Raw genomic sequence first — 25585 nt, forward strand, 5'->3', positions numbered from 1 at the left:
ACAGTATGCTGCTGAAACAGGATCCAGAAAAGTTGAGTAGATGGGCTGAAAAGTGGCAACTGAAGTTTAATATTGAAAAATGCAAAGTACTGCATATGGGTAGCAGTAACCCCAGAGAAATGTACCAACTGGGTGGTGTTACACTCAGGGTAGTGGAGAATGAAAGAGACCTGGGGTTAATTGTGCAGTCAGATGTGAAGTTTTCTGAACAGTGCTGACAGGCTGCCAGAGTAGCTCCTGAGGTCTTGTCAATGATATACAAGAATTTTTCAAGCAGGGATAAGGAGGTAATTATCCCCTTGTATAAGGCATTGGGCCAGGTCCCACCTTGAGTACTGTGTACAAGTCTGGAAGCCTCATTTTAGGAAGGATGAGGATTTGCTTGATCATGTACAGAGAAGGGCAACAAAGTTAGTGAGGGGAATGAAGGGATTCTCTTACCAAGAGAGGCTTAAGTTCGGCAAATTGCAGCTGGAGGTTAGGCACCTGCGAGGTGATCTGACTGAGGTGTATAAGGTCTTGAATGGGTTGAGCACGCTGAATTCTGATGGGATTCTTCCACTTTTCTCAGATTACAAACCTAAGGGGGCATATATTCAAATTGAGGAAAGACAGTTGTAGAACAGATGGAAGTTCATAGCTTAAATAAATAAATTCAAAGCAGAACTAGACAAACATTTGGAATGAATGGATCGGCAAAATGGGGTTTTTTTTTTTTTTTTGGCTGATGCTATATCTGCATTCGTGCATCATGTGCCTCTACTAATGCTAATGATATATATATAGGGGTCTGCAAACTTTTTTTTTTTTGAAGGGGTCCTTACATTTCAGTTTGGGAACCACTGCTCTAACTCCTCATTTCTGCAACTACCACAGCAGAAATATGGTGCCCACAACTGATCTTAATAATCCACAGGCATTCTAAAATAGGCTACACATGCACTACAAGCCTTTGTACAGCCAATTATCTTATTCTTCATCTATTTCAGACTTATACAATATCCACAAACACAGCAGAAGGAACCTGGTGATAATTTACACCTTTGTTGGTAGGCACAGGAAAAAAAAAAAGGAAAAAAAACATATGAATATTACAGGCTCTTATATATCACAGTAATGGTATGCAATTATATAGTACATAAATGCTGCAAAAACAAAAAGGCTAAACTGCTGCCAAATTATTGACACTAGGGAAAAACCAATGGCAAAAGTGAATTCAACACAGAAATATACATTAAAAACAGTCAAACATAAACTAACTTTTTGTTACATATTGTAATGGTCATAAAATAAAATTCTAAACAGCTTTCTAAATAAAAAACTAATTAATGTGATTTTTGAGCTTGCATAGCACAAAACATGAGATGTTGTTAGCAACCAATCACACAATTCAGATTCTAAATTTTCTGCATACTCCAGGCCTACCACATGGTGATTGGTTCATAACACAGAGAATGAAAGAAACTACCATATTTAGTAGTCATGCGGACTAGAACTACAGTCACTTAAAGCATGTGTACTTATATGCTCTCACACCTGACCACACTGTTCAGCATTTTCATTTGCAATTCTGCCATTGTGCACAGATTTTGATTGTCTGATTCCATTAATGAAGAATGTCTACATATTATTATGTAATTTTGAACAAATGTACACAAATATTATGGTATTTGTCCTGATCCTTCTCCATCTTCCTTTCAGTATCATAAAATCATTTGACTTCTACTTAATATTAGAGAAACTTCTGGTATTCGCATCTCTAAAAGTTTTATCACATGTTAGTGTAGGTACAAAATATTTATTCAATTTTCCAACAAGTTGTACTTAATCAGTAATAATTATACCATTTATCAAGTGAACCAATGTGGTTCATACCTTTTCTTCCAGTATTAACTTAAGCAAAGAATTCTTTGCTATATTTTTTTTTACTCTTAGCCAAAAACTTCTCAATCTGTTACAGCAAGTCTAACCTTACAGAGTAACTTAATTACAAATTAACTTATAATTAGTGTAAAATTGTGTCCTCTAATAATTTACAGCAGGCCCTCATAACGCAGTTCGCTTTATGCTGATTCGCTAAAACGCTCTTCTTATATTATAACCCGTATCGGACTATAATGCTGTCAGAAATCACTATAACGGTCTTTTACAGATTGAATTTTTGGCATATTTAATGAAATCGTTTCATTTGATGGAGTCGATAGCTTGAAAATGAATAGTAAAACAGCATTAAAACGCTTCCCACACCGACCTGAGAAATTTTTTGCATGCTAATTTAATTGCAGTACAGTGACTTGTTACGTAGTTCCAAGATCAACGTTTAAAAAAAATGATCAAGTATATTGTTTGTAATATTTGCGTTATATGCATTTATCCAAAGTCTAGTTATCACTCAGTACAGTATTAGACATCGTGCGTAATAGACAGTTTACTCGAACATTGTATCATAATTAATGCAACCAACTCAGTTGCATTTTCAAAGAGTTAATGATGGTGGGTAAGAATGAAAAAGCAACAACGTCTGGACGCAGTACGGAGACTACAAATGTAAGAAAAAGACTGAATTTGAAAATTAAATTAGACGTTTTGAAGCGAATCGATTCCGGTCAACGACAAGAGGATGTGTCATAATTTAGGACTGGCAAGTTTAACTGTAAGAATAATTAAAAAATAAAGAATTAATTTCAGCAGCAGGAAAGACAGCTGTTCCACTGCAAGCAACTAGGGCTAGGCCGACTATTAGGATTAAAATGGAGACTTTAACTAATTTTATTGAAGCTAATATCCAACAGAATTCCGTTAAGTTAAATATTATAAAAAAAAGAGAGAGAGAGAGATATCAGACTATAAGATGATCTGAAGGAAGCTCACCTGAAAAAAAAATGTGGAACCATTTAAAACTAATAAGGGCTGGTTGAATAGATTTAAAATTCAGGGAGAGGCCACAAGTGCAGATTAAGGAGCCGAAACTTTCAAAAAAAGAACTTGTTAAAATTATTGAAGAGGGGTATTATGTGTTATACTTCTCAATAAGTTTTTAATATAGAAGAAGCAGGACTTTTTTTAGAAACGAATGCCTAAAAGAAGTTTCATATTGAAAGAAGAAAACAACATGCCAGGTTTCAAAGCAATGAAGGATCGGCTGACTTTATTGTTGGGTGGTAACGCTGCGGGGGATTTAAAATTAAAATCCCTTTTGGTTTATCAGGAAGAGGGCCAAAGTACAACCCAAAATCGACACATCTTTTATAATTAAATATATCAATTAAATTCGTGATTTTAATTGGAATTTTAAGTTTAATTTTGATACGTAAGTAGTTATCACATAATTATATACGTATGTAATGCAGACTATTTTATATGTACAAATATTTGAATATTAAATATTTTGACCAACATTTGTGCTTCTTTTCACTACCGTTTATTAGTGATTAGGAAATATCCTATGGCATCGACCGCAACTCACAAATACATGTTACCTTATGGGAGCGGGGCGCTCGCTCAGCACGGATTCACTTAATGCACTCATTTTAACGAATTATCAGCGTTAAGTGGGGGTCACCTGTATAACCAGATCAATTGGATTTTACACTGTGTGCAGTAATAGACGACCAAAATAGCCATGATGAGACTAGTCTCAGAGGCTCACATCTGGTGAGTATGGGCTTGGCAAACCCAGGATCCTGAGCTGGATATCATCATCATTCTTTTTTTTCTCTCTCTCTCTTTTTTTTTTTTTTGACCGGTTCAGACCATAAGCCTCAGGCTTCCTTGCACCATACAGCTAATAATAATCCCTTTTGGGTTTAGTCTCATCGACGTACGAAGAATTTGACATGCATATCAATCTTTGGACTACATATATTTTTACATATTTTCTGTTAACAGTGGCACCAAAGATACCTTCACAATTGCCACTTTTCTCTTTCATGTTGAAGAATAACCGAATAAAGGCGGTGGGGGTATGATTACATGCTAGAATATAATGAAGTAAGTAAACCCTTTGCCATAACTATGAAAGCTTCCTTGGACTCAGGGGAGGTCTCCATGAGCTGGAGATGTGCAAATATGTCCCCAATTCACAAAGAAGGATCAAAGTGTCACACAAGTAATTACAGATCAGTTTAACTTCTGTTCCAGGAAAAATAATGCAGTCACTGATTAAAGAAGCAATGCAGGATTATCTAGACAAGACTGCAGTTATAGTTCAGACAAAAAATGGGTTTGTTATGGCAAAGTTTTGTCTGACAAATCTGATCGGATACTAGGATGTGGTCACAAAGGAACTGGATTAAAATAATAATTTTGACATCATGTACTTGGATTTTAGGAAAGCTTTTGATACTGTTGCACATGGAAGACTACTGTACAAACTGGAATAGTACGAAAAGTTTGCCTTTAGCCAGGGGGATAGTTGATTGCTGGAACAAACTTCCATCTGCTGTTGTGGAGGTCAAAAACTTAAGGGCAAGTTGCTACAATGGATAAAAGGATGGTTGAGTGGGAGAAAACACAGTGGTAATCAATGGACACTGCTCTTCGTGGACTAATATTATTAGTGGAGCCCCCCCCCAGGGTTTGGCGTTGGGACCATTTTTGTTTTCTGTATTTATCAATGATATTGGTGCAGATATATCAAGGTTAATGTCCATGTTTGCAGATGATACAGCAGTAGGGTTGTTAATGACAGTAAGGACGGTACGCTACTGCAACAAGATCTAGAAAAGTTGAGCCAATGGACTGAGAGATGGCAACTGAAGTTTAACATTGACAAATGTAAAGTACTGCATATGGCTAGCAGTAACCCCGGAGAAACATACCAACTGGGTGTTACTACACTCAGGGTAGTGGAGAATGAAAAAGTACTAGAGGTAACTGTGCAGTCAGATATGAAGTTTTCTAAGCAGTGCACACATTCTGAGAGTAACTCATGGTGTCTTGTCAATAATATACAGGAATTTTTCTAGCAGGGATAAGGAGGTGATTATCCCCTTGTATAAAGCAATGGTCAGTCCACACCTTGAGTACTGCATACAGGTCTGAAATCCTTATTTTAGGAAGTATGTAGAGTTGGCTCGAGCAAGTACACAGAAGGGCAACAAGATTGGCGAGGGGAATGAAGGGGTGGTCTTACCAAGAAAGTCTTCAGTTCTGCAAATTGCAGCATCTGGAGACAGGCACCTGTGAGGTAATCTGATTGAGGTGTATAAGGCCTTGAATAGGTTGAGCAGGCTCAATTCTGTTGGGATTCTTCCTCTTGCTCAGATTATAAACCTGAGGAGGCATAAACTGAAATTGAGGAAAGAGTTGTTGAATAGATTTTCGAAAATTTGCCTTTAGCCAGGGGATAGTTGATTGCTGGAACAAACTTCCATCTGTTGTTGTGGAGGTCAAAAACTTGAATAAGTTCAAAGCAGAACTAGACAAGCATTTGGAGTGAATGGATGGGTGAAATGGGAAGGTTTTTTTTTTTTTTTTTGGCTGATGCTATATAAGCTTGCTTTCTTGCACCATATATCTACTAATGCTAAATGCTGATTTGCCCTATAATACACTCCTACCCACATTTGTTTTCACAATGTTTATGTTACAGCATAACTCAATATTACACTGAAATGTGTCTAGTGAGTGCACTGTTTTAGAATATGCCATTCTTAACCAAAATCATAAATCCACTCCTGTCTGTATACATTGTAGTCAACCACATTCAAACTTAGCATCCTCTATATCAGAATAACATTGTGTTTTCAATATTCCTCTCAGCATTTAAGGACTTCACCAATAATTCCAATTCATCAAATTCATCAAAGTTGCATAAGTAAAATGTTTATGCTCTTAGTAAAGTTATGTTTATGATAAGGCACAGCATGCCTGCCAAAATATTGGCCAGCAAGCAGCCCTACAAAGTAAATAGTCATCAGAAATGAAAACAATGTTTGCTGGCATGCTGGAGCCGAACTGGCAAGACAGACCTGGCTTGTTCTGTTGGGTGTATATTTGTAGCTTGTAAATGGTGGTTGAGGCTGTTACAGACATTATCTCAGGTATGCTAAGTTGGGTTTGTTACCTGGGAGTGTAAAATGCTCTTATAATGCCAAACGTGTTTTAGTATGATCTGTGAGATTTCTTTTCTTGCTTTCCTTCTTGGATTACTATTTCAAATCTTCTGATGTCAATGCTTGCTCAGATCGTGTCAGTGAAATTATTCTTGTAGGGATGAAATCCTTTATTCCACACTCCACCTTAAAATCTCATTCCTTATATAAACCTTGATTTTCCAATAAATGTGCTAAGGCTGTTCAAGATAAGATTGTTGCATATTGCAATTGGCTTGTATCAAAGTCTTCAGGTTCATTTTCTGCCTACACTAAAGATCAACAATTACAAAGCAGTTATTAATCACTCCAAACTAGATTTCTAATAGGCTAAGAGCAGAAAACTTGCTTCTTAACCAAATTGTACTCTAGCATTCTGGTTTTTTGCCAAAGCTATTGACCACATCTTTAGCCCATCTCTATTCACACCTCTGTCAAAACCATATGGTTCTATCGCCACTTCAACCAGATAAAGCTGATCTGCTAGTATCATACTTTTCTTCTAACTTGAGTATCGACGATCTTGGTAACCCACCTTCTACCATTTTCAAGACTACATTCAATGCCTCCTGTGGTCTTCCTTCAAAAGGATGTCAGAAGGATTTTGAACAATCTTGATGCTAAGAAAGCTTCAGTTTCTCATAGTATTTCTCCACTTGTTCTCAAAACCTGTGCTCCAGTTCTGTTTCACCTTTTTTTCCACTTTCTTATTCCAAAGATGTGTTCTCTTCTGAAATTTACTTATATCCAACCAGTTCCTAAAAAAAGGGGTGACATATCCAAACAATCATCCAATAATTGTTTTCTGCAGCAGCATGTTCAAGAGGCAACCAGAGAGGGTAATACTCTTGATCTGGTTATCAGCAGCGATCATTTTTGTATTAATAATTTGCAGATAAAGGAACCACTAGGTGGCAGTGATCACAATGTACTGACGTGGGATTTACTTAAAGATAATTACCATCAGGGGAAAAGGAAAGGATTTTTGCTTCCATAAAGGTGGCTACAGTGATCTCAGACAGTTTTTAAATTCTGTACAGTGGGACCAACTGATGTCACCAAGAGAAAATTCTAAATGGGAAGCATTCCAGGAATTAATCGTGGAAGCTACTAGACGTTTCATACCTATTAAGAAATACTGTTCAAGATTTTGGCCTAGATGGTTGTTAAATGAACTACTGAGACTCATGGCAGAGAAGAAAAACGCATGGGATGCGTATAAATTATCAGGTCACAAAGGCGATTAGGCGAGCGAAAGCAGATTACGAGAAATCTTTGGCAAAGGATGCTAAGCCAAACAGTAAGGATTTCTTTACTTATATAAACTCTAAAAGGAAGGGGATGAATCAGATTGGTCCACTTGATATCAATGGTTCGACTGTTGTTGATGATCCTGCTCAGATAGCAAACAAACTGAATGAGTATTTTGCATCTACATTCACACATGAGGAGTTAAGGTTTGAAAATGGCAGAAGGTTATCAAATTGTAGCAGGGCGCTTAATGATTTTGTAATAACTGAGAGCGAAGTAAAGGAGAAATTGTTGAAGATAAACATAAGAAAGGCACTGGGGTGGATGGAATCTATCCAGTTATATTAAAGGAGGCGGAAAAGGAATTATGCAAACCCTTAGCCACAATTATGAGCGCATCCTTGGACTCAGGGGATGTCCCCACGGACTGGAGATGTGCAAATGTATCCCCAATTCACAAAGGGGGATCGAAGGGTGACACGAGTAATTACAGCCCAGTTAGTTTAACAGAAGTTAAACTAACTGGTTTAAGGTAAAATAATGGAGTTACTGGTTAAAGATGCATTGCAGGATCATCTAGACAAGACTGCAGCAATAATTCAGACACAGCATGGGTTTGTTAAGAGAAAGTCTTGTCTGACAAATTTGATTGGATACTATGTGGTCAGAACGGAACTGGATGCAAAAAATAATTTTGATATCATATACTTGGATTTCAGGAAAGCTTTTGACACTGTTGCACATGGAAGAATACTACACAAATTGGAGCATTATGGTATTAAGGGTAAGTTGCTACAATGGATAAAAGGGTGATTGAGTGGGAGAAGACAGAGCGTGGTGATCAATGGATGCTGCTCTTTGTGGACTAATATTATTGGAGTTCCACAGGGTTCGGTGTTGGGCCCAGTGTTGTTTTTTATATTTATCAATGTGATGAAGGTATATCAGGCTTAGTGTCGAAGTTTGCAGATGATACAAAGGTTGGTAGGGCTGTTAATGACAGTACAGGAACTCTCGACTTACGTAAGGGTTGCATTCCGCAGAATGCAAAGTAAGTCGGAATTTCCTCCGTGCTTGTGCAGCACTCTCAACTGTGCTCGCTGAATTGATTGAATCAAAAAAGAAATGTTCAACGAATATGTAAATAGAATTATGTATTGTATTGTATTTATTCAATTTTTTTATCTCATGTGCAGGAAAAATTACAAAAGTGTGGAATTTAAAAAAATTTCAAAATTATAAAATTACAAAAAAAGAGAGGAGACAGGCATAACATCAATAAGTTTTACCTCTCGAGCATCATTGCCAGAATCGATGTCTTCAGCTCATAAGTACGAAGCTGCAAAGGTTGAGGGTTGTGGAGATTTAGAAGGGATAGCCACTCAACCTTATGAAAGAACATTAATGGATGACTGGATGGTGGTTTTTTTATTTTCATCGCAGATTTCTTTCACCAAGCAAGCATATCATTTCTCCCCTCTGTTAACTTTTAAGAATCGTTCGCTGTCAGTATCAATCTTCGGAAACCTCGCCATTGCCATCTCTCTGATGAAGACTCTCGGCTCCTCATCATTTTCTTCTTTCACTATCGCTGCCTGCAAATCAATAAGTTCTCCTTCTCTTCTTCCTCTATTAACTCCTCCATGTTTTTGGCATCAACCTCCAATTGAAGTACTCCAACCTTTACAATCTTATCTGTAACCTCTTCGTATGATTTGTCTTTTTCAAATCCTTCGAAGCCTTTTATGTGCAGCGGGCATATTTTCTGCCATTTGCCATTTAAACAACTTTTAGTAATTTCCGCCCAGGCCTTATTAATGTTTAAGATGGCATGGTAAATATTGTAAGTTTTCCAAGTCTCTTAACATAAAATTTTTCTCATCATCTACTGCAGACAATGCCTGAGCAAATGTGCATAAATAGCATGCTTTTAAATTCGAAATAACACCAGATCCTTAAGTAGGATGAGTGAAGTCTTGTTTGGCAGTAGAAATTGGACTCTCACGTTCGAATTGAAATCATCTAGATGTGTAGGATAACCAGGAGCATTATCTAATAGAAGCAAAATCTTGGAAAGGAAATTCGTTGTCTTTACAATATTGTTCAACCTCAGGAATGAAGCAGCATTTAAACCAATCCTCAAAGAGAGATATTGTTATCCATGCTGTCTGGTTCGATCGGAAATGCATAGGTAGGATGGCTTTATTGATGCCCTTAAATGCACGAGGAATTCCAGAATGGTACACAAGCAGGGCCAACCAAGAGCGTGGCCCTATCTTTTGATGCCTTGAAACCTGGCATTGTATTTTCCTCTTTGGTAATTTATGTTCGAGCCAGCATTTTTTTCCAATACAGAGCAGTGTCATCAACATTAAAAATTTGCTGTGTTGAATAGCCACCTTCATCAATAATTTTTTCAAACACATCACAAAATTTGTCTGCAGCTGCAGAATTGGCACTGGCAACTTCACTGCATACTTTAACGTTGTGGAAACCAGCGAGATGCTTGAACCTATTAAACTACCAGTTTATATCTTTATAAATACTTGTTGCATTTGCTTGAATGATCATTAGACTCAGGGGCACTCGCTTCTGAATCTGATTTTCCGTCCATATTATTGACAGCTGTTCCATCTTCGATATAGAACCTGAATGCTGTTTTGTGATCACTGTTGATCTTAAGTGCATTGATCCTTTGACATGTTCTTTTATATGTGCACTGTTCCTTAATAGTATTCACTGTTGAAGAAGCGACACCTAATTCCCTTGCAAATAGATGCCAAATTTGTCCTGCTTTGTACTTCATTTTCATCTTCAATTCTAAATCAATTTTGTTTCGTTTGTCGCTTTCCCTTCATCATTTTAATACATAAATAAGAATGAAGATAAGTTTCTGAAAATTTGTTTTTTATATGATCAAAGATTTCAGGGGAACACATTTCATCATAATAGCATAAAAACCCACACAATTGCAACTATCGGTATTATCGCAAGCTGGATATCATTATTCTTCTCTTTCTTGGTGATTCCTTTCTTCTCTCTCTCAATTTTTTTTTTTTTTTTTTTTTTTTTGGTTGGCGCAGCACAAGACTCAGGCTTCCTTGCACCATATGAATTATTATAATAATAATAAAATGCAATAAGATCTAGTTTATTACCTATTTATAGTTAGATGCACTAAGAGAAAAGCCCAATAAACCAGAAAGTGCAAATTTGTTTTATTGTTTTTTGGTCATGACCTCCAGAAACGTGCTTTAGAAAAATATCACAAAGGCGTTCAAAATTGATTCTTATAACGGGAACATATAACAATGAAAGGAGAGTGCAATTTCCATTATGAATATGACCTTTTAGAGAGATAAATAGCTTAGTAATATAGTGAAATTTAACTTCCAAGGACTTAGAAAGAATTACAAAGGAAAAAAAAAAAAAAAAAAAACAACCCAGTGCTATTGGGTTCACATTACGATATTTTCACAATACCTCCATTTATTCCTATGGGATGCAAAACACGTTTCCACGGTTTTTTCCAGTTTGCACCCACCAGAAAAAAAGTCTAATTTCCACAAGTCAAATATTACTTAAGTCAGGGAGTTCCTATAATGGCAGTGTGCTACTGCAACAGGATCTAGAAAATTTGGGCAGATGGGCTGAGAAGTGGCAACTGAAGTTTAACATTGACAAATGCAAAGTACTGCATATGGGTAGAAGTAACCCCAGAGGAATGTACCAACTGTGTGGTACTACACTTAGAGTGGTAGAAAGTGAAAAAGACTTGGGAGTAATTGTGCAGTCAGATATGAGGTTTCCTGAGCAATGCAGACAAGCTGCAAGAGAAGGTCATGGGGTTTTGTCAACGATATACAGGAATTTTGCTAGCGGAAAAAAGGAGGTGATTATCCCTTTGTATAAGACAATGGTCAGGCCACATCTTGAGTACTGCGTACAGGTCTGGAGGCCTCGTTTTAAGAAGGATGTAGATTTGCTTGAGTGTACAGAGAAGGGCAACAAGGTTGGTGAGGGGAATGAAGGAACCCTCTTACCAAGGGACGCTTAAGTTCTGCAAATTGTAGCAGCTGGAGACTAGGCACCTGCGAGGTGATCTGACTGAGGTGTACAAGGCCTTCAATGGGTTCAGCATGCTGAATTCTGATGGGATTCTTCCACTTGCTCAGATTACGAACCTAAGGGGACAAATTCAAATTGAAGAAGAATAGATGTGCAGAAATTTGCCTTTAGCCAGTAGGTGGTTAATTTCTGGAACAAACTTCCATCTGTCATTGTGGAAGTTGATAGCTTAAATAAATTCAAGGAGGAACTGGACAAACATTTAGAGGGATGGTTGTGTGAATTTTTTTTTTTTTTTGGCTGATGCTACATAAGCTCATACACTTGCTTTCTTGCATCACATGTCTATTATTATTAGTGCTATTACTATTGTCTCATGGCACTTCTACTCTTTCTAAGTAGCCGAAATTAGTAATTATTGAATGAGAATTGAAAATGGAGAATTGAAAATCTCCATTTTCTAAAGTAATGGAGAAATCAATTAACTGCCATCTCAAACTATCTAGAAATCTTCCATCTGATCAATGATCACCAATATGGATTCAGTCAATGTCAATCCATTGGTGATATTCTGGCTTCAGTTACCCATCTATGAACAAATTCAACAGAAATGTTTGGTGAAACTCAAGCAGTTGCTCGACATTTCGAAGGCTTTTGATTGTGTTTGGCATAAAGGACTTCTAAATAAGCTTCTATCTTATGGTTTGCCAATGTTTTTTGTAACTGAGTATCCAGTTTTCTCTCCGATTGCTCACTGTAAGTGACGGTAGTTGGCGGTCTTCTAACTTCTCCACTAATGCTGGTGTTCCCCATGGTTCAGTTCTTTCTTTCACTCTTCCATTAACCAAAAATCCTATCCATAGTTTTGCTGATGATAGCACATGGCATTCCACCTTCCAGTTTGAGAAACCTTGCCCTGCACAAACAGCTTCAACTTCTCCAATATCCACTACCAATTCCTTAAATGCTAATCTCCAGATAATTCTCCAGTGGGTGCAAAGATAACTTAGTTGATTACAATCCTTCTAAAACTCAGTCCTCTTATATCTCACAAAAAGGATTCTTCTGCTCCTATACTTATCTTCGATGGCACTCTGATTTCTAGGCAAGGTCATATCTCTATTGGGAATTACCCTGATTTCTAATCTCTCTTGGCATAAGCACATTACAAATATTGCTTCCTCTGCATCTAAAAAACTGGGTTTTCTCTTTCACTCTCAGTGTTATTTTTCTTCAAAACAGTGCTGTTTGAGATTTCTGCAGAGCTATTCGCTCTGCAGAAATCTCAAACACACCCTACCATGGAATACTGTTTGTGTGGTGCCCCCCAGAAGCTCTCTCAAGCTTCTAGATTCTATTCAAAGGAGAGCATTTGGGTTAATCAGCAACTCATATCTAACAGTCTCTCTCCACTCTGTCTCATAGACATTCAGTTTCTGCTGCATGCCTTTTCTACAGATACTTCCACGTACACTGTTCTTCTGAATTGCTGCTCTATAATTCCTGCTATCTCTTCCAAAGCAGTCCGAAGGTGCTGCAACCATTCAAAACCTTTTACTGTCCAACTTCAATCTCACAGAACCTACTTATTTTTATTCCTCATTTATTCATTCAACTTATGTTTTCTGGAACAACCTTCCTTCATACATATTTCCTGAAAATTACAATCTACATAAAATCTAGTCTAATGTCAACAAGTATCTTCTTTCATCTCAACCTTCCTTCAACCCATGCATGGTACTAAGTACTATAGGTTCTGATACCGCTCATGTTTAGGTTTTCATTAAAAAAAAATGCCTACAAGGCATGCTGGCAATGGTTTGCACATGCACTACTAATCCAGTTAGTTGTTAACTGTCCTCAGAGCAGGCTGGCAAGCCAGCTGCTGGCTAGTCCCACCATAAACACTCATAACTTTTTTTTCCAACACTCCAGGTAAAAACATGCCAAAATGGCAGCAGACCATTTGTTCCAACATAAATGTAGCATAACTCTAACACAGTCTGCATAACTGCTTCTACCATATGGATCCACAGCAGACCTTATAATACCCCGTACCTCACCTTCCAGATTACTGCATGCTCATTGAAGCAATGCAAGAATCAATTCCACCTCTGCTTATGGCTATCATCTAACATTTGCCTCAACAGCATCATGAAACATTCTATTTATGTTTATTTCATATAAAACTGTTGCATCTCTTAACAAATGCAGGCTATGCTGCGAAAAATTTAAATCCATTCAACCTTTCAAGGACCAACTGATTGACACGGCTCTTGTTATCAACTATCTTAGTGCAAGCCTTCGAAAATTTCTAGACATTTTAAAATTAAGCCCTAACTGGGGGGTTTCTCAATATTATCTTATATCTGCAAAGTAAAGTGTAAAATTGCTTATGTTTAATAGCAATGTACTTAAAAGTAAAACAGCATCACCTTTTTTTTTTGCCTTTAAAAGATAACTCCTACAATATCATTAACTTTTGCACCAGGCATTTATATCCTGATCTAATTCCACTTATCTTTATGTTAACATATTTCCTATTTCCATGACAACAAAGAATAACTACTTCCTGTAGGATGAATGCCTCCTACCCATTCTGCCTGAGATGAAAACCAAACTGAGTGTTGGAAACCACTCAGTTTGGTTTTCATCTTAGGGAGGGAGGGGTTTCACTTCTAATAGCTATTTATAAACAACTTTTTCAAATGAATCTGTATGGAAGAAAGCTGAAGGTATGATGTATCTATTAATAAAAAGAGGTTTTAAATAAAGCTTTGCAGGTTTAGTAAAGGATTAGAGGTTATGAAGTGACAAGTAGCAGAAATTTATTTATTTAACAAATTAAAGGTAATTTAACACTCTTAATACTAATATATTATTAAGTTTATTATATCACTAAACAAATTTATAATAAATGATACACAAACTTAGTATTAGTATGGTGCTTCAAAAGCCCCATACTGTACACAAACTTGGTATTAGTCTGGTGCTTAAAAAATTTCACTAAACATTACCTTTGTGTTAACATCTGGGCCTTCTTGATAACCAACTTCCTCTTTTATTTTTCTCAAAAAAGATGGTTCAGGTGGCTTTGTATAAGATATATTTCTCTTGGCCATTTTCTACCGATCATATTATATATTAAAAAAATATCAATACAAAAACAGGATATACTTAAATGACAAATTCTGTCCACTTTAACAGAATAATTTCATCATAATTAATAAAAACAATAATAAAAAAATTATTTGCAAAGTGTATGACAATACAGTTTATAATGGAAATAATATGGAAGAGTTAATTATTATTTTTATTAATATCCATATGATGCAAGGAAGCCTGAGGCTTATGCTGCACCAGGAGAGAGAGAAAAAAAAAAAAAAAAAAAACAGTTTGAGAGAGAGAGAGAGAGAGAGAGAGAGAGAGAGAGTGTGTGAGTGTCAAAATTAGAAGGGAATCACCAAGAAAGAGAAGAATGATGATATCAGCTCAGGACCCTGGTTGTGCCAAGCCCATACTCAACAGATGTGAGCCCCCGGGGTTAAATGGTTCATCAGTCAAACTAAAATTAGTATAAATCATTTCTACATCAATATTACTAACCTATACAAAAATGTATAGAATACTAACACAATAGCATTTAATATCAACTCCAAGATATGAACAGTGAAGATGCTTGTCATTAATTTTTGTTGTAATGCTGATACAGATGTAGCAGCATCACAATAAAAATTTTCAGGAAGGCAAACGGATCCCTATATATCTACACACTTGAACTGCAGGATGTGTCGTACCTTACATAGAGGGGCACTAGAATGTTGGTTCAACTTTGCAGTGGTACTCTGATGATACAGAGCTCTAAAGAAAGGTCAAAAATGAGTGCAGTACTATTTTGTGCAGAGTGTGTGTTGTTTCTGGCCACCATGCTACTAGGAATGATGCTTTCCAGAGGATACAGGATATAATATAATGGACAAGAAACAATGCAGTTAATCTACACAAAAGCAGATCAAAACTACACTCCCAGGATGGACATATGCAAAACCACACTCCACTGATAAATGAAAAGTGAACATCAATAGGGACCCAAACCTGACAACAAGAAGAAAAAAATAACGTTGATGCAGACTAGCCTTGTCAACAAGTGATTGTTCTGCTATTTTATTTAACATTAATGTAACTCCTTGATGCTTATTATCTTTTTGTCCTGAGTACAAGATTGTTTTTTTCCTGGTTTTCTATTTCTCCCTGTCCTGTCTACATTGTATCATTTAGTTCCAATGTCTGAAATTTTTATCTGCTGTTTTTGTCTCCTAAAGGATCTTACATACCAACTTCTCATATTTGTTATTTGTTCAGAAAAATTAAAAATAAAGTTATTCTGTCCATTAACAGGGTTTGTAACACCATTCCTGTCTCTGTAGCAATTTTCTTTTCATTAATGGCTTGCTAGGCCATAGCATAATACCACTCCTTATCCAAGCTTGGGACTGGCAGGGTGACAAACCATCTAGGATGATTTGTCACTCTGGGGGTAAAGGCAAGAACTTTCTGTCCCAGCTGGTTATAAATTATGTGTGCATGTATTTCTTGCTTCCTGAAGCCAGATAAAAATCAAAAGTTAACAAAACTGTCGTAGTAGGGTCATCAGGAGATATCTTTGCCCACATGTATTATGTACATAAATTGCATGTGTTCGTTGGTAGATTTCCCTGTTTTGCTGGGCAAGAATCCAGAGTTCCGGAGGAGGGAAACTATGCTATCCATGCCATTGAGACCAATTAACTGAGCCATGGAGTGAAAAAAAGCCTATAAAAGTTCCTCCTCCTCCCGTAACATATTTTCTGACAGCATACCAACTTGATCTCACAATGTGTATAACTGTGCCCATGAACATTACCCCAGCCAACCCAAAGCTGTGGATTGCTTAAGATTATATGCCATCCATCAGCCAAAAAAAAAAAAAAAAAAAAAATTTAATTTCACCCATCAGTCCTGACCAATAGCATCTCGTTCTTACTTGAATTTATTCAACTCTTCTTCCACAAGAATGGATGGAATTTTTTCCAGGAATCAATCACCATTTGCTGAAGGCAAATGGTGATTGATATCTATTCCACATATCTATTCTGCAATCATCCTTCCTCAATTTTAATTTATGTCCCCTCATGTACATTGTCTAAGCAAGAGGAAGAATCTCATCAGCACTATTTTTACTAAATGCCATTCAAAGCCTTAAACACTTCAACCAGATCACCTCACAAGTGCCTAGTCTCCAGATGCTGCAATTTGCAGAACTGGAGGCTTTCTGGGTAAGAACGCCCCTTTGTTCCCCTCACCAGTCTCATTGCCCTTCTCTGTACCCATTCCAGCAGCTCTATGTCCTTCCTAAAATGAAACCTAAAGACCTCTACATCCTTCCTAAAATGAGGCCCCATACCTGTATACAGTACTCAAGACATGGCCTTATGAAATGGGATAATCAGCTCCTTATTCCTGCTAGCAAAATTCCTATGTATCATTAACAAAACTGCATGAGCTATCCTGGCATGTCACACTGCTCAGAGAACTTATCTGACTGCACAATTGCCCCCCCCCCCCCAAGTCCTTTTCACTTTCTACTATCCTGAGTATAGTACCACACAGTTGATATATTAATCTGGGATTACCCATATGCAGACCTTGCACTTGTCAATGTTAAACCTAAGTTGTCATTTTTCAGTCCATCTGCCTAATATTTCTAGACCTTGTTGCAGTAGCATATCCTGATTACTGTCATTAACCACCCTGCCAACCTTTGTATCATCTGCAAACTTAGAATTAAGCCTGATCCAAGCCTGATTAAGCCTGATACCTCCATCAATACAGAAAACAACGGGCCAGCAGTGAATCCTGAGGGAGACTGCACTAATAACATTAATCCATGAAGAGCAGTGTCGATTAACAACTGTCTTCTCCCACTCAACCATCCCTTTATCCATAGCAATAACTTGGCCTTAATGCCACTGATCTAATTTGTACAGCAGGACCAACATTTCCTCAAAGACTAAAACCCGACTCTTCCGGACTTTGATCCTGCCCATTCTCCTTTACGTATCGGAAACATGGATTTGTCTCAAGCTAGATTTAAACAGACTTGAGGTATTCCAAATGTGATGACTGCGGCAGATCCTGGGCATCTCACTTCGCGACCGCATCACTAATGATACCATCCGCGCCAGATGCCAACAGCAACCAACCATCGCCGACCAAATCCAGAAGCGAAGGCTTAGATGGTTTGGCCAGTATGTAGAATGGGCATGAATAGAATACCATCCACGCTCCTTTGGAGACAACTACCCACCCAATGGAGCATTCAACGGACTGCACCTAGGAAAACGTGGGCCAAGCAAGTGGAAAATGACCTGAAGAGCCGACGTCTCTACCTTAATCAGGCCAGGACTGACGCCATGGATCATACAGCATGGAAGAACATCACAGAGCAAGTCTGAAACCCTGCGGCACCTACAGCAGTGTACTGGTTGCGTGGCCAACTGCTTCCTCCAGCCACCAGCTAAGGACCAAAGAAGAAGACAGCAGTCTTATGTGTAACAGTATCAAAAGCTTTAATAAAATCCAAGTATATGATATCAAATTTATTTTTTACATCCAGTTTGTCACTGCATCACAATCACCAATCAAATTGGTTAGAGAAGATCTCCCCTTAATAAACCCATGCTGTGACTGAAGTATAACTGCACTCCTGTCTAGATGGTCTTGCATCACTTCTTTAACCAGTGACTCCATTATTTTCGTTGAACCAGAAGTTCAGCTAAGAGGCCTGTAATTACTCATGTCACCGTTTGATCTCTCTTTATGAACTGGAGATATATTTGCACATCTCTAGTCCACAGGGACCTCCCCTAAATCCAAAGATGCTTGCATAATTATGGCTAAGGGTTTGTTTACCTCCTTCGTTGCTACTTTAATATAACTGGATAGACCCACGATCCCAAGTGCCTTTTTTATATTTAACTACAAAAATCTTTCTTTCATTTTCTTCTATTTATTACAAAATCATTTGGCTCCCTGTTAGAGCTTAATAACTTTTGGCATCCATTTCCCTAAAGAAATCCTCACGTGTGAATGTAGATGCAAAATACCTACAGTGAAACCTCTAATACAACCACCTTCAGTTTCACATATTTTTGTTTTTTATAGGAGGTGGTTGCTTTGCAGAAATATATAAAGTTAGATATATCATGATATAACAAACATTTTTAATATGGCAACAGAAATAAGCCATACTTTTAAAACATTTTATTTGAAACCATAAATTTTTTTGCATTACTCTTTGTTTAATCTTAAAATTAAACAAATAATATAAAATATATATTTTTATTTTTTGAAATATTCATATAACAGTTTGTCTGGATGATTTTTTTTTGTATTTCCTTTTCTAAAATCATTTAATAATTGCAGTGTTCTCCCCAAGACCTATCGAATGGGCGCACACCGCCTTGTGAATTTAACTGACCACCAGGCTAAAATTTAAGCAATTCTCGCGGTACCGTATGATAACTGCTCACTATAACCGATCAATATTAATTCGAACATACTATGCAATCGAGGTCAATGCGACAGGAGCATATAGTGTTAAATTATGCAATTGATTTTTGCTCTGGATCGTTTAAGTCACATTTATAAATAAAATTTTATTTATAAATGTGACAGAAAATTTTATAATATTGCAAAGTATTACACTTCCCCGCCCGGCTACTTCATAATGCCACCCGGTTGGCAAATTTTTCTGGGGAGAACACTGAACTGTAACATTTTACTATCACATAAATTTCAAGATAAATTTTAAGTCCTAAAACAGTATTTAAACTTTCTTCTATCGGAATTTTAATTTCTTCAACATCCTATTCATTATTTGTATTCATATTTTCACATAAATTGTCATTGTTGTCAATGTTCCAAGCAGAATCATAAAGTTCTTCCCAATTTTCATGTGATTGAATCTTCTTAAAATTCTATATTGATGTTTACATTTATCTGCTGTCCAAGTTGACAATTTCTTTTGTACTTCTATAAAATCAGTTCTTACATCAACCTTCATGTTGGTATCACAGTTAATCCACATTAGAATTTGCGGAAGTACGGAAGCAAAGGAACACATACTATAAGTGAATCAAGAATATGAGGACCTCAGTTACGACTGTGGAGAACGTTTCAACTTTGCCAGCCTTGGAACCTGGATGTGAGGAACAGATTATAGCCAATAAGGACACTTTCAGAGCCTTTCAGGAATTCTCTGTCCAGATTTTTAATAGATGGCATGTGCTATTAGAGTTGGAGCAGCAATCATATAAGTACTATGGCATATCCACATAACTGTACTACTATGGAAATGGTGATTAATGACTCTCAATGTAGCAATGTATCTGGTTGTATTACAGGCTTTGCTATCCAAGGACATGTAGGCTAAATATCTGACTTCATGTCTTGCATGAAGTCAGATCTTCTCTTGCATGCACTGGTCAATATTAACCAATTGTGTAACACATATAGGAGCTCTCCGCCTGACTGACGTAAGTTAAAGCTAATGAGAGTAGAATAGCCATCATGGCTATGCATCTCCTAGTGGTGTGTATGACATGAATTTCCCTAGATGATCCACAGTTGCTGCCTCTGTGTCTCTGCTGCATATCCTACTGGTGAGCTACTTCCAAACTACTCAATGGTCATCCTTGTGGTGCATGATCACTCTTATCCTGTGCCTCCTCGTGATGCAGTGAGCTTCTATTCTCAGTCCTACTGGAACATCATATCTGTGTGTTCTCTCATAATCAGAATACTCTAAGGGATGAATTACCACTATCTCAGTGTTCCATGTTGCATCTCCTTGTGCATTGAAATGTGAATCTTTGACTTACATCTGAATAGCAGCTGGACGGCAAGTTCTGTAAGTATTTATGATTCAGAATTGTATTCCACAACTATGTGAGTATAGTATGACTCGTGCTTAGGTACACAGATATGTCTGAAACTGTATAGTATTGTAAACAGGTGGCGGGACTGCAGAAAAGCTGGCTGGGGCCATTTATTAAACCATCTGGTTTAATAAATAAAATAATAATAAAAAATTACTGAAATACTTTTGTATAGTATTTTCACTAACCCTATTCCTGGCCAATTTTATGTATTCAACATCTGCTAGTGAAATTTTTTTTTAAACTAATTCTTCAACATTTCATGTCATGTCAATATTTGCTACTAATGTAGTTAAAATACATCAGCAGTAGAACAATTTAAATGACTGAATGATACCTTGGTCCAGTGGTTGACAAACACAATGTATTAGCAGGAAGAAATAATAAATTGATATTACTTAAATTCAAAATTTTTGGGATGACATGGAGCATTATCCAATAATAATAAGATCTTCGTATTTTTTGTCCAAATTATGAAGCCATTCAAAAAAAATAACACTTGTCATCCATGCTTTTTTATTGGCATATCAATTCATGGATGCTATATTCATGTTTTTAAAACACCTTGGTCTCAGTGCACTATTAATTATCAAGTTTTTCTTTATGTCCCAAACAATTTACACACAGTAAAATTGTCACTTTTTTTTTTTATAATCAAAAAAAAAATTAGAACCTTTAAACACTAATGATTTACTTGGTAAAGCATGATAAAAGAGGCCAGTTTCATCACGTTAAAAATGTCTTTGGGTTCATATTTGTTATTGGGAGTAATTGTGCAGCCAATTATATAGTTTTCTGAGCAGTGCAGACATGCTGCCAGAACAGGTCATGGGGATCTGTCAATGACATACAGGAATTTTGCTAGCAGGGATAAGGAGGCAATTATCCCCATTGTATAAGGCAATGGTCAAGCCATACCTTGAATACTGCATACTGGTCTGGAAGCCTCATTTTAGGAAGGTTGTAGAGTTGCTAGAAAAGGGCAACAAGACTGGTGAGGGGAACAATGGGGGTGCTCTTATGAAGAAAGGCTTAAGTTCTGCAAATTGCAAGGTGATCTGATTGAGGTGTATAGGCCTTGAATGGATTGAGCAGGCTCAATGCTGATGAGATTCTTCCTCTTGCTCAGATTACAAACCCGAGGGGGCATAAACTGAAATTGAGGAAAGACAGTTGTCGAATAGATGTGTGGAAATTTGCCTTTAGCCAGCGGATAGTTGATTGCTGGAACAGACTTCCATCTGTTATTGTGCAAGTTGATAGCTTAAATAAATTCAAGGAAGTGGACAGGCTTTTGGAGCAAATGAATAGGAAGGGGGTTTTTTTTTTTTTTTTTTTTTGGCTGATGCTGTATAAGTGCTTTCTTGCATCATATGCCTCTACTAATGCTAAATATGGGAAATGCAAAATTTACTGTTGCACATCATTTTCATTTACAGATGCACTTTCACCAAGCAGTAGTCAAAGCAATGTTATTTCTGTTACAAAATTTACTAAGCTATCCACTGCTAGCAAAAAATGTCTTTTTTTTTAAAGCACTTGCAAAATTCAAAGCTTTTTCTTGTAGTACTGGATTGCACAGGAATTCACCTATCACAAGCACCACGCCAAACCAGGCAAGTGTTAACTCATTAATTTCTTGATATGGTTAATATATTTCTCACTGAATATTTTTATTTGCATTCTGAATCCACTTTTAATATTTTTTTTCTTGTAAAATTTTTGAATTTGCATTATATCACACTTCTGTTGGCAGAAAAGTTTATATTTTTCTGCCAACCGTGTTTGTAATAAACTAACTTTCACTCTCATTTCAAAATTTTAAATTTTCATTTCGCTTTTTTTCTACCATCAAGTCTATGTTTGAAGATTATTATTATTTGTTTATTTAACTATAACAGTTTTGCCCCTTCACAGCCAGGAGGTCACGACACAAAATTAAAATGCATCCATCTCAGTGACATTCATATCTGAATTCAAGATATTAATTAACAGAGGAAGTCTGATGTAACATTTCTATTTTGACAAAAGATGATGTGCTTACATATTCAGGTAAAGGTTACAATTGACAGATGAAAACATTTATAATTATTTACGGGTACTTATGACTAACACCAGGTTAGTCCAATTATAAACGTATTTACACATACATTTATTTCATTTCTTTCAAAGAAGCAAGATGTGCTGCAGCATGTCTACTGGAAGTTTGGCAGGAGGATGCCACTTTATGATAAACTGATCATCACAGTTACTTTGCTGTTGTCCAACGTTGGCAGTGGTTGCTGTGCTATATCTCAATGAACTGGTAGGTGTTCTTGAGAGTCTTTCCTGTAGCTGTTCTCTTTCCAAAATTTGTAGGATCTGTGGTGAGCACATTGTAGAGACCAACTGTGTTGGATGGAAACATGTTAAGACATATTAAACTGTTGGCCATAGTCTGGAGCAGATTGTCATGCATCCTGGTTCTCAGCCCACCAGGCTTCTGCATCTAATAATATTTAGAACTGAGGGTGGATCTATGATCCCTAGTTTAATACACAGGACACTTATTTAAAACCATTCTAATAAATATTGGTCTTTTGTAAAGGTAATCACGTATAGAGGTTTCACTGTATTTAGTTTGTCAGCAACCTGAGCAGGAACATCAACAGTTATAGCAATGACACCAAGTGGACTAATGTGATTCATCTGCTTCCTTCTAGTGTTTATGGTCTTAAATTGGATTTAAAATTAGAAATCGGTACAAGTACTACATATAATTATCATAAAGTTTTTGTATTTTTTTCCTAATAACATTGAATATGGAGATACTTATTAAATGTAGCAATTTTTTTTTTTTTATCACGGAGGAGGGGGGGTGTAGCCCCCTTAACCCCTATCTCGGACCGCTACTTGCGACATTACTGATACGTGTAACGAACCGCAACTGAGTTCGTGTCCTCCGATCTATTCCATGCAGTACTTCTCTTACCAAGAGAAAATACGTTCCGGTTTAACCTAACTGTAACAGCTACCACCTTTTACATGTGACTGCGTCAAGAAGAACGCGCACAAACCGTCCCACAGAAAGCTTTCATTCATCCTCCCACGCTTCCAGCTATTACAGGCTGTTTACATCACAGTAATGAACTCATCACATATTAATCTAATCATTCTCTTCTCCTCCGTTAATATATGCAGTAAGTATTTAGCTAATTTCTTTTCGATGATAATAAACTAATGCAAGAACACATATTTACATTGTTGGAAGCTACCAGTCACATAGAGACTCATCTCGTATGCCACTACTAATATAAGGCCAAAGTTAATTTTGCGAATTAAAATGGGAACCACTAACACACCTTCCAAGTTACACCAACACACACGCGAATGAATAACCGTATTGGTAACCTGCAGCTAATGACAAAAATAAAAGCTAATAGTCATTCAACATGCAATACGCCGTCCACCACGTTGATTCTTACCTGCCAACAAGTCGAAGCAAAACACCAAATGCACTATGATCACAATTCAATGAAAGCCACATGCACGATTTTATCCTTTTATGCCAAAGAGGGCGCTCTAACCCTTGGGTAAAAAACAATTTAACATCAGTCTATACTAGGTGTTCCCGCCGATTTTTAACTTGAAAACCGTGTTCGAAAAGATTCTTTTCTTAGATACCAGAGTCAAAATTACGGTATAAGCGTTGTTTATACCGTAATTTTGTTTTGCCTACTCCCATATGAATGTTCCGGACCTTATTCTATAAGTTAGAGCACGGTTCCAAACATTCCTTAAAAATCATTAGAAACGAAGTAATGCTTAAAAAAAATTTATTCCTAATATTTTAGCTCTCTGACAGGAAATATTCAGTGGTTTGAAGACTATGCGTATACAAGTGTTCTAAAAGTTCTACTAGCTGAAGTTTAACATTCACAAATGCAAAGTACTGCATATGGGTAGAAGTAACCTCAGACGAACGTACCAAATGTGTGGTACAACACTTAGGGTGGTACAAAATAAAAAAGACCTGGGAGTAATTGTGCAGTCAGATATGAAGTTTTCTGAGCAATGCATATAGGCTGCAAGAGCAGGGTTTTGTCAATGATATACAGGAATATTGTTTGCAGGGAAAAGGAGGTGATTATCCCTTTGTTTAAAGCAATGGTCAGGCCACGCTCTGAGTACTGCGTACAGATCTGTATGCCTCATTTTAGGAAGGATGTAGATTTGCTTGAGCGTGTACAGAGAAGGGCAACAAGATTGGAGAGGGGAATGATGAGATCCTCTTACCAAGAGAGGCTTAAGTTCTGCAAATAACAGCAGCTGGAGACTAGGTCTTATACCTTGAATACATGGTATAAGACCTTGAATGGGTTGAGCACGCTGAATTCTGATGGGTTCTTCCACTTGCTCAGATTATGAACCTAAGGGGGCATAAATTCAAATTCAGGAAAAGTAGTTGTAGAATAGATGTGCGGAAATTTGCCTTTAGCCAGCGGGTAGTTCATTACTGGAACAGACTTCCATCTTGTTGTGGAAGTTGATAGCTTAAATAAATTCAAGGAGGAACTGGACAAACTTTTAGAGGGAATGGTTGTGCGAATTTTTTTATTATTTTTTTTATTTTTTGGCTGATGCTACATGAGCTCATACGCTTGCATCACATGCCTCTATTAATATTACTAACACAATACTGTACTTAGCAAAGCGAGTTTGAAAAAAAATTATGATCGGTGGCAGTAATCAAAAATATTATATTAGGGTCACTAAAAACCGAAATTATAAGCCCAAATGCATTATGTTCATAAATTGCGTAGGTTCTCTTGTCGATATGCTAGTCTGCGCGGTAGCACAGTGGTATCGTGACTGTCCTCCCCAAACCGGGTAGAAAAGGCGCGTTTCGAATCCCGTCGACGACGTGAAGAACTTTAATGGGCTTTTTTCCCTCCGTGGCTGAGCTAGTCGGTCTCAGGCGTAGATAGCAAAGTCCTCCCCCGCCGCGAGAAACTGGGGTTTTCCTCCAGCAAAACAGACAAATCGACCATGAACACACGCAATTAACAGACATTGGACACACGGCAGATGAATCTAATTATTCGGGTGGCCTGAAAAAAAAAAAAAAATGGTCGATATACTTGATTTCCTGGAAAAAAACAACTCTTCCTTGCCCAACTCTTCTTGTATTGGTTCATCTCTCCTGAAATTGCT

At 37.1% G+C, this 25585-nt stretch overlaps 1 protein-coding gene across 2 annotated transcripts in view; it reads right to left on the reverse strand.

Annotated features, from left to right (window-relative positions):
- Window positions 1–23936, reverse strand: part of LOC150078922 (uncharacterized protein KIAA1143 homolog) — a 147777-nt gene extending 123841 nt beyond the window's left edge. For both annotated transcript variants that reach the window (XM_090382210.1, XM_090382209.1), the window contains exons 1-2: window positions 23857–23936; window positions 14432–14539 (exon numbers count right to left, since the gene is read on the reverse strand). In XM_090382210.1, the coding sequence (XP_090238336.1) occupies window positions 14432–14536 (105 nt within the window). In that variant the 5' untranslated portion in view covers window positions 14537–14539; window positions 23857–23936. The remainder of the gene's footprint in view (window positions 1–14431; window positions 14540–23856) is intronic.
- Window positions 23937–25585: the final 1649 nt, after the last annotated feature.

This window comes from Mastigoproctus giganteus, chromosome 10, assembly GCF_048544385.1.
Source record: "Mastigoproctus giganteus isolate SK-2022 chromosome 10, ASM4854438v1, whole genome shotgun sequence".
Lineage (NCBI taxonomy): Eukaryota > Metazoa > Arthropoda > Arachnida > Uropygi > Thelyphonidae > Mastigoproctus > Mastigoproctus giganteus.